An 11032-nucleotide genomic window follows, 5' to 3' on the forward strand; every position below is an offset into this window, starting at 1 on the left:
AAGTAAACATATGAGCAATATAACAAAATATTTCTTCAAAGAAAGAGGTGAGGGTGCATAGAATGTAGTCCCAGCAGAGGTGGCAAATGCTAATGGAGTACCAGATAGCAAGATAAAAGCACAGAGGATTCCTAGTGATAAAAAAAATTGAAGGGAAAATCAGAGACCAACCTGAGTGGCATTGGACAAGGAATTAAATTGGATAGACTACATGGCTTTATGGTCCTTTTCATATTCTAGGACACTGGTAGAAACAGTTTTGGGAGGTTATAATGTTGCCAACAATCCATCCTTCAATCCATTGGAGGAGATGTAAGAGGTGTCCTGATATGAAGAAATGTAAGTGCATAAAAAAGAAGCATAATCTAGTGATACTTCAGATCATGGAATAACCAGGTTGGAACCAGCATGTTGTTGATGGCCAAATACTTTCTAACAAGTTCAGGGGAGACTAGGAAACCTGATGTTAGGTAACAGCCTATCTTAGCAGCTTGAAGGGTGCTGAGATTATTAAGAAGCCTGATGGTACGATTTCAGGATGGGGGATGGAACAAAGTCAGCATGGCTTTGCCCAAGGCAAGTCTTGCCTCACAAATCTGCTTCACTTTTTTGAAGGAGTTAATAAATATGTGGATAAAGGTAAACTGATAGATGTAATGTACTTGGATTTTCAGAAGGCTTTTGACAAAGTTCCTCATGAGAGGCTTCTAGGAAAAGTAAAAAGCCATGGGATAGGTGGTGATGTCCTTTCGTGTATTACAAACTGGTTAAAAGACAGGAAACAGAGAGTAGGATTAAATGGACAATTTTCTCAGTGGAAGGAAGTGGGCAGTGGAGTGCCTCAGGGATCTGTATTGGGACCCTTACTTTTCAATATATTTATAAATGATCTGGAAAGAAATACGACGAGTGAGGTAATCAAATTTGCAGATGATACAAAATTGTTCAGAGTAGTTAAATCACAAGCAGATTGTGATAAATTGCAGGAAGACATTGTGAGACTGGAAAATTGGGCATTCAAATGGCAGATGAAATTTAATGTGGATAAATGCAAGGTGATGCATATAAGGAAAAATAACCCATGCTATAGTTACACAATGTTAGATTCTATATTAGGTGCTACCACTCAAGAAAGATATCTAGGCGTCATAGTGGATAAAACATTGAAATCATCGGTTCAGTGAGCTGCGGCAGTCAAAAAAGCAAACAGAATGTTGGGAATTATTAGAAAGGGAATGTGAATAAAACGGAAAATGTCATAATGCATCTGTATTGCTCCATGGTGAGATCACACCTTGAATACTGTGTACAATTCTGGTCGCTGCATCTCAAAAAAGAAATTTTTGTGATGGAGAAGGTACAGAGAAGGGTGACCAAAATAAGGGGAATGGAACAGCTCCCCTATGAGGAAAGACTAAAGAGCTTAGGACTTTTCAGCCTGGAGAAGAGACGGCTGAGGGGGGATATGATAGAGGTGCTTAAAATCATGAGAGGTCTAGAACGGGTAGATGTGAATCAGTTATTTACTCTTTCAGATAAAAGAAGGACTAGGGGTCATTCCATGAAGTTAGCTTATGGCACATTTAAAACTAATCAGAGGGGAGCGGGGGGCGAAAGGGGGAGCGGGCCTGCGCCGGTAGTGCGCTGGCTGCTGGCATTTGCACCGAATAGCGCCACCGTGAAAGGTGGTGCTATTCGGCGCGCTACTGTCGATGATCATGTTAGTAACATTATCGCCAACAGCAAAGCCACTGCCCCCTCCCCACCCTCGACTCCTCCCCTCCCCCTAATTTGCATAGTATCGCAAGCGAAAAGGGCCTTTTTGCATGCGATAAGCCTTAGATAAATGACCCCCTTACTTAGCCATTTTCTTTTGAATATTTTCCTCTGGATGTTTTGAATACTAGAGAACAGTAGGGCTCTTTGGATCTTCCCATATGTCCCAGCTGCACTCATTCTCAACTTTCCTATATCTCCTAAGCTACCATACAAATTGACCATCGTAATCAATGCCTTGCAGACATGGGAAGAGCTGCACAATCTTCTCCTTCCTGTGGAATTTCCTGGTCTCTGCAGATTCACCACGGGAGGCCAGGTAGCCTGCCTGCTGTCTGTGAAGGGTTGCTGTATTATGCCAGCCCTGCCAAACTCCTTCCTATTCCCCCCTCCCTGCGCACGCTAATGACATGAGTCTCTCATGTCATGCACCCCAGATACTGACAACGTCAGGTCCCTTTCTTAGCGCTCCACCTCTCCCCACTCCTCCCTGGTATGCATGCTAACAAAATCCGGTATCTCTCTCCTTCCCCAGGTACTCATGCTAATCCCATGTCAGCTGTATCTTCCTCCTCTGCCACTTGAGCTCAACTGCTGCTTTCAACTTCAGGACACATTGCTCACAGGTGAAAGCAGCTGAGAAGCCCGAGAAACAGAGGATGTGGTGCAACATGCTGCAGTTCTCTTCCATCTCCCTGCAGCCTGATCTATGCAGGCATTTTAGGGTGAAATAATTCTGTTAAGAGAAACTGGGGGGAGGAGGATGTCATGTGTTCTAGGGTTTCTATTTTCCTCACTCCCTTATTTTTGTGATCCCCTATTAAGCCAATTATGTTTTTTTCATGTTAAATTCTAAATAATATTATTCTCATTCAAATAAAGCACAACAAGAGAGAATAATATAACAACCATAATTTATTAAAAAAGGAAGTATCTGTAGCTTAACAGGAAACAACAAAAATAAGGAAGTACAGCTGTCAGAGAACCAGCAGCCATGGCTGGTATCTAGGGGTTGCCCTCCAGCAGACTGCAGGTATGTATGAGCCCTGTACCATGATGTGACAAACAGAATCCTGGGGCTGGCCATGGAACATGTCAGTGGTGTGTAAGCATATCCAGGTAGGGGCTAGGCGACGACAATGATCCATTGAAGACCGGAACCAAGAATGCAGCTGCAACAACCTGCAACTGAAGACTGAAGTGGAGCCGAGCTGGAGATGCAAGACCAGGATGACAGTTGAAGACCATAGCAGGATGAAAATAGAGGTCCAGCTGCAGATGAGGAACCAGGCAAAGACTGAAGACAGGGATCCAGACAAGGACAAGGAAGGCGAGGATCAAAGACAAGGACCAAGTGAACATTGAAGACCAGGATGGTCTACAGGCTGGAAAAAGCTCTCCAAAGACCAGGAACAGGGCTCTGGAACACGGAACTCAGGAATAAGACTTTAAAACAAGAGGTCTCTGAAGACTTAATCCAGCAAGGATGGATGCAAGACACACAAGACCTCAAGAGACGTGGAACAGAAAAATTACCACGGAAGACCAGGAACTGGTGAACAAAAGACCTTACAAAGGCCTCAAAGGCAAGTCTAAAAAGCCCTTTTGTAAGACAGCCGGGATGATGTCAGCTGAGAGTACAACAGGATTTCCTACTATGGGCCCTTTAAGTGCAGCCCAGACACGTGCGTAGGCATGCATAAAGAAACGTTGATAGGAGTGACGACACCAAGCATTGGCGGCGTTTTACTGCTGCAAAGACCGCAGTAGTGGCATCGGGGTGAGTGAAGCCACATGCAGGACTTTCCTGCAGGTGGCAAGCCTAATTGTATCACCTCCTCAGAGTCTCCTCCTCCAGCATTCTCTCTATGGCTTCTGAGGAGAAGAAGGTAATCATTTACCAACTGGGGGCTTTAGGGTACAGAAACAGGATCCAGAGATACTTTAACTTTGAAAACTGAAAATAAGAACCACACAAAGCATGACAAAAGATGAAAAAAATCAAGAATGGGCTTGGCTATTCCTGAGAAAATATGTCTCCTGAAGTTTTGAGATGGCTGAATGCAAGCGCATCAAGACAAAAGGCCCATCGCAGGCAGATGCTCTCCAACTGTCAGAGAACCTGTCAACCAGGGCTGGTCTCTGGGAGTAGCCCTCCAGCCACTCTGAAGGCCCTTTCAGACCACACGAATGCATGAGCCCCATGACACAACATGTGACCAATGCAACCCCAGGGCTGGCCTTGATCCATGTCGCTCAGAGGTAAGCATATCCAGGCATGGGCTAGGCAATGACATAGATCCACTGAAGAGCAGAACCAAGATTGCAGCCACATCAAGCTGTGACTGAAGACCGAAGTGGAGCCAAGCTGGAGATGTGGGACCAGGTTCAAGGTTGAAGACCATAGCAGGCTGAAAACAGAGGTCCAGGAGCAGATGAGGAACCAGGCAAAGACTGAAGACAGGGTTCCAGACAAGGATGAGGAGCCAAGCGAAGACTGAACACAAGGACCAGGTAGACACTGAATACCAGGATGGACCACATGATAGAACAAGCTCTCCAAAGACCAGGAACAGGGCTCTAAAACAGGAACTCGGAACAAGACTCTAAAACCAAGAGGACTCTGAAGACTTAGTCCAGCAAGGACAGATGCTGGACAGACAAGGCCACAGGCGACCTGGAACAGAACAAGACCCAAGAAGACTAGGAACTGACAAACAAGAGACCTTGTGAAGGCCCCAAAAGCAAGACTGAAAAGCTCTTTTATAGCGCACATGGGATAACATCAGCTGATGGCACCACTGGCTTTCCGCTGCAGGCCTTTTAAGTGCAGCCCTGACGTGCGTGCACATAGACACTAGCAGGAGTGGCGACACAGAGCATCAGCAGCATTTTCTGCTGCAAGGACTGCAGTAGCGGCGTCAGGGTGGGTGAAGCTGCTTGTGGGACCTTCGCTCAGGTGGTGAGCCTTAGAAAGGCAAGGAAGAAAACCCTAGAACACACAATCCCCCTGCCAATCTCCTTTGTTCATTTCTATTTGATATACAAATGCAAATAAATAAACAGAAATGGAAATAAACAGGGAAAAGGCAGGGTTGGGGGTGGATAATGGAAAGAAGTGATTGAGGGGTTGGGTGAAAAAGGAGAGGCTGGGAAGATGGGGGGATTATGAGAGAGTTTGGAGGGGCCATGGGAAAGTTGCAGGAGGAGATGAGCAACTGGAAGAGATGGAGTGTTGTGGAGCGCTAGGAGAGTGGTCCCACTTACCAAGAGATGTGTGTTCTGGGGCCACAGCTCAACCCCAGAAGAACTCCGAAGAGGTGCTGTGGTAGGCGAGGCATGCCCGAGCATGGGCTGGACAGGAGCGAGGCTGGACTGAAGACTGGAGATACTGACCCTTCTCTGGACCTGCACACTTCGGAAGACCAACAACGCAATGATGGTCTTATGAACAGTCCTCCGACCGTTCCAAGCCCTTTCGGACCTGCCGCAGGGTATGACAAGAAGCGGCAGGCCGGATGGAGGCCAGGGCAGCGAAGACTGGAACATGGAGATACAGACGAGACTTCAGGGACGATGTAGACTCAGGAACGAGGTACTAGGCTTTCAGAAGACTCGGGAACTAGGTACAAGGCTTGCATAATGAAGCGCCCTACTCAGCCCACCCGTGGGGCTGGTCACAGACCACGACATGGCTTGCCACGGGGTAACAGGCTTGCAGAAGACTCAGGAACGAGGTACAAGGCTTTCAGAAGATTCAGGAACAAGGTACAAGGCTTGCATCATGAAGCACCCTACTCAGCCCACCTGTGGGGCTGGTCACAGACCACGACATGGCTTGCAGAGAGGTACCAAGCGTGCAGAAGACTCATGAATGAGGAACCATGGGTTCAGGAGGGCAAGACGGAATCACGGACGTCAGGGTCAGGAGAAGCAACATCAGGCTGGATCACGGATATGAGGAACAAACATTTGGACTGGAAAACAGATAATGGATCAGGAGACAGACCTTAGGACTGGCACACGGACATCTGGAACAGCAGGACTGGAACGTAGACAAAAGGACAAGACAAGGAGCTCCAACAAAGAACAGGAAACACAGGACTTTGAAGAAGTGCTGGAACAAGGACGATTCCTGGAGCGAAGGACAGCAGGATCCCAGGAGTGACCAATTCCTTGCGAAGGCAAAGCTGGAATGGACGCTGAGTCCTTTTGTAGGGCTGAAGAGGACAACGCCCAGGGAGGGGTCAGCAGAGGGCCACACCTGGCTGGCCCTTGAAAAACAGACGAGAGGCGCGCGCCCATGCCTAAGGAGAGCTGGAGAAGAGAGAAGCAAGATCCGCTGGTGGCGTCCTCGGCCATGTGGAGGGCCCAGGAAGCAAGGCAGGCAGCGGAGCAGCCCTGCCCCGAAGCTGGAGGTGGCAAGCTGCAGGAGCGGCTCCCAGCCATGAAGACAGAAGCTGGAAGGGCTGCAGGAAGAATAGAGAGCTGAAGGTGGCTGCAGGCACCGGCAGGGACGCCTTCCCTGCCGGGTGAGGACCCGGGCTGAAGCAGGCACCGGCAGGGACAGCCTCCCTGCCGGCTGAAGACCCTGGGAGCAAAGCAGGATGTCAGGGAGAGCTAGGAGCAGCAACGGAGAACCCGGCCGCATGGAAACAGCTGCGGGGTCGGCCCCAGCTGATTCGGGGGAAGAGAAGAGCATCAGCGGCCTGACTGGCCGCATGGAGGTAAGGAGCCTGCCCGCGCTCCTTGCGGGCAGGACAGCAACATGGAGTGCATGAAAGGGGGGGGGGGGTACTGGTGAAATGGTTTGTGTGCAAGAGGAGCTGTAAAAAGATGGGTATGTGTATGGGCAGATGGGATGAAGCTACAAAAGAATGAGTGTACAGAAAGCAAAGGAGAGAGAGAGTATGGATGGGAAGAGTGATAGAGAAAGCAAGAGAGAGAGAGAGGATAGAGACCTAGGATTGGGATGTGAGGGGGAATGGGACACAAGCAAGGGGAAGGACTTTAGCTCTCCTCTCTCTGGTTATCCTTCTCTTCCCCCATCCCTTGATCTTTCTTCCTTCTTTCTTCTCCCCATCCCTGATCATTCCTCCTTCTCCCTCATACCTATCATCTCCTTCTCTTTCTTCCCAGTCCTCAGCTCAGACCATCCCTTCCTCTCCCCATTTCTGATCCCTCCCTACCTCTCATGCCCTTTCTTTATTCTAACCTCCCTCTGTGCTTCTGTCCCCCTCCATTCCTTATCCACCTGCTCTTCTGCCTGAGATCCCATCTTAATTTCCATCCTCTGAGATCTCCAATCTCCCCATTCCCAGTCCTTCCCCTTATTGTTCCCAAGCCCCAAACACTAAGCTCCCTTTTCCTCTAATAAAGAACCAAATATATTAACTGGATATAGAAATGTCAGAAAATACATTTCTTTTACTTTTTCAAATAGTTAATTTAATATGCAAATATGTGCAACCTTATACACATTTGCGACAGAATTGCAGCAGAATTTTGATAAATCTAACAGGAAACTGAGGGTAGCAGTTGTAATGGTAGAGTAGTTAAGATCTGAAATATCTGAGGGCAAAAGGAGGGTTAGAATTTGAGGAATGGGGAGGATTATTTACTCAATGCAAGCTTTTCATATTCACATGGATTCTTCATGTGACAAATACTATAAGGACTGCATTAAAAGGCTTTGTTTGGGGAACTTTTGAGTTACCCAGATAAAAACCTAGAAGTGAAAATTCTCCCCTGCTCCTGATGAAATTTTGTTTGGCTAAATATTTATTCAGAAAAATGTTAGCTGGCTGAGAAATGATGAAGAGGGGTGCATTCCTGGGGCATAATTACATTTTAGTTGAATTTAGCCAGGTAAGTCTGGTCAGAAACATAGCTGTCCTAAAGTTTTCAGGGTATATTCAGTTGAGCAGTTACCCAGGTATGTAACACTGAGTATTCAAGATAAAGTTATATGGGTACTTTTGCCCCGCTCAGCGCTCACCAGCCCCGCTGAATATCAGCTTGAGTTTCTCTGTGGCATGTTATTCATGATGAACTATGTAAGAATGAGAAGGACATACATTACTATGTGACCTGCCAATGCTTTGCAAAATGTGTTTAGATTCATTAACAGTGGCAATGCAGGGGGGAGATTGACCATTGAATCAGGGAACCTGGTAAATCAGATTTAGAAACCAGTCCATAGCACTGACAAACAGTTCACATGATTGGTTTACAACTGTTTGTTATCTTACAGGTACATTGCAAACAGTTTGATTTTATGTGACAAAAATCATAAAAACATTTGAATAAATACATATTACTATCTTCTTTATTTGCAATAAAGGTAAATAATATTAAAATATACAAACCCCAAGAAACTTTGTTAAGCTCCGTATTGCACTTGTTGTATAATTATAGACATCTCTCCAGTCATAAAGTGGTTTTCCAAGAGGACGCATCTCTATAGGACCATTGTATAGAAAATCAGCAATGTGCTTGGCATCCCAACCTGTGTCATTCAGTTGGTAGTCTACTATTGCAGTTATTACTGGGTTATTCAGGAAATCCTTAAAAGAAAATAAATTCATAGATAGAATATATCACAGTGACAGAGCTTTATGTATCTAACAAAGTAATTGATTCAGTGTATATGGCACACTTTGAAGATGATGCTAAAGAATGGCAGAAAAATGTATAGAATAATAATATGCACTATACAATATGCAAAGATTGTATATCTTTATGTGACTCTGGCCCTAAAAATGTGACACACTAGTTTTTATGTGTAAATGACCTTGACTTCTATTACACTGAACCTCCTAGCCATAGTACTTATTTGTTAAGGAAATAGGTGGATACGAGGTTTGTGCCTATAAGCCTTGATGATATCCGCAGTCATATTTCGTGGGCATAAAAGATGATGCTTGCAGTGAGACAGTATCTTTTGCTCTGACTGTTACTTTGCTTTCTAAAACAGAAGACAGTGGAAGCATGTTTTCCATAGAGGGAAAGGTCACAACACTAATTCTAGGCTTAAGAGCGACTTTTTCCTGAAGAAGCCCTGGGAAGAAATGTGGGAACAATAGAACAAACAAAAGCCTGCCTCATGGAAGTCTCATCATTTAACTCTAATGAAACAATGAAGTGTTTGATCTTGCTAGTGATGAACTGTGATGGATTTTGCCAGAAATAAATTTACGTGTCTGCAATACTTCTTTGCTACCCTGAGGTCAATATTCAAAGCCATTTAGCTGGATAACGCAGAAGTTATCCAACTAAATGGCAACTTTTTAAATATTGTTTCACTTTTCCAGCTAAATTATAGCCGGATAAGTCATTATCTGGCCATAATTTTGCTGGATAGAAAAAAGAAGTATTCTGTGGGTGTCTGGGATGGACCTAAGTTATCTGGATAACTTAAGCTGATTTTCAGTTGTAACCAGCTAAGTGGATCATTCATCAAAGTACGTTAGGGCTGGAATGCGTGTTAAATGGTGTCTTATAGAGATGTGAATCGTGTGCCAGATCGTGTGCCCTTCCTGAGGGGACACCTCGCATCGGCATATAATCCAGATGCCTCCTTTACCCATGCTTTAATCTCTAACAAGAAAGATCTGTAGAAATCGATTTTACATTCAAATGTTCTTTTTATCCATACTCCCTTCCACAGTATAATGGCGCCTCGCCATTGAATGTAAAATCGATTTCTATAGATCTTTCTTGTTAGAGATTAAAGCATGGGTAAAGGAGGCGTCTGGATTATATGCCGATACGAGGTGTCCCCTGACAAAGGCTGGTGACAGCCGAAGCATGGTCCATGTTCGGACAGTGTTTGGAACGCTACAGTGGGAGCTAAGTATTTTTTAATACAAAATATGTCAGTTTAATAAAAATAAGACAAATTGTTTTTGGTATGTGAAAATTGGGTTTGATGAGATGGGTAAAAGGGTGGTTAAAAGTTGGGGTACAACTTCAAGTGATTACATTATAGTGCCTATAAACGGCCGATGCTGTTTGTGGCCCATTGCGTGGCGAGAGACAGTGGATTAAAAGTGTAGCACTAAAGTCTGATGACATTGTCCCTTTTGTTAAATATTTTTTTCATTAGTGGTTGTTGATAAATGAATTGTTTCCTCTCTTTGTTTGGATATTGTTATATATAGAATTAAGGCATAGGCAAAGGATAAAGTTTTGAGAACACTTAAGAATCATTTGTGTGTTTTTAATGTTTTTCTACATTGTGTTACTTGTATTGTAGATTTATTGTATTGATTGCAATCTGACTTGATGGATCTCGATCTTTAAAAATATAAGCCTCAAATTTAAAAAAAGTCTGCATATTCTTTGCTCAAAAAACCCTTTAGTGTATGACAGTGCAAAGTAGAAAACTTTAGTCTCTTACCCTAAGTAGGTTGACTTGAGAACTATTTTGAAGGAATTGCCAGATCATTGGTCCATGTACCTCCCAGGCCTCACCAAATTCCTTTATCATTTCCAGGTCCCTGAAAGTCCTATTTGCCTGGTATAAAAATGTTTAATATAAGCAATATGTAAGTGACCTTTTATTTCTTTATTGTATTTATATAATATAACTCAATTACATGCTTCTCAGTAAACAAAATAACAAAGCATGGTACAATAAAATATTAACCATCCACCTCTCAGAGTCATCAATTCCTACCCCAACCATCCCACACCAGAAAAGATAAAGTCCATTTAAAATAATCTCATCCCTTACCTCCAACACCTATTATACACCTAAAAATCCAAAGAAATCATGATCAAATAAACAATCTTTTTTTTTACCTCATTATTAATCAAAACTCCCAGCTGTGTTTTATCTCAATACATCAAACGACATGATCAAGCCCAATCCCACCATATGCAATTACGATATCAAATACTAGTAAAAACAAGTTGTTTTTGAAAACTTCCATTTCTATTGTGTCTGTGTCTATCAGTACAAAAATGTGACTGTACAAATGTAACTATGACCTCATGTCATTGAACTAATACTTCGAGAAAAGAAATATGCAAAGTAGAAAAGCTTGTCCATGGAGGAAGGCAGCATAAAAGCTTTCATGTAGTGAAGCCCAGGACGGTTTATGTTTCTCTTAGAAGAACAAGGCAGAAAAGGAATCAGGGGATGAAGTCGGGATCAGTAGGACAATGACAACATGGACTGAGAAGAGACTCAAAGGAAAGGAGGCAGAGTGCACTGGAGACCAGTGGGCATGCTTCACATATTGAGAAATGA

The 11032-nt window shown here is 44.1% G+C and overlaps 1 protein-coding gene across 1 annotated transcript in view; it reads right to left on the reverse strand.

The window, feature by feature from the left end:
• The window catches only part of LOC115096270 (ATP-binding cassette sub-family A member 1-like), a 618744-nt gene extending 608477 nt beyond the window's left edge, over positions 1 to 10267 (reverse strand). Inside the window, exons 1-2 of the mRNA XM_029610773.1 lie at positions 10178 to 10267; positions 8145 to 8342 (exon numbers count right to left, since the gene is read on the reverse strand). Coding sequence (XP_029466633.1) covers positions 8145 to 8342; positions 10178 to 10267 — 288 coding nt within the window. The remainder of the gene's footprint in view (positions 1 to 8144; positions 8343 to 10177) is intronic.
• Between the last annotated feature and the right edge of the window lie 765 nt (positions 10268 to 11032).

Source organism: Rhinatrema bivittatum, chromosome 1 (assembly GCF_901001135.1).
Source record: "Rhinatrema bivittatum chromosome 1, aRhiBiv1.1, whole genome shotgun sequence".
In the NCBI taxonomy this organism is placed as follows: domain Eukaryota; kingdom Metazoa; phylum Chordata; class Amphibia; order Gymnophiona; family Rhinatrematidae; genus Rhinatrema; species Rhinatrema bivittatum.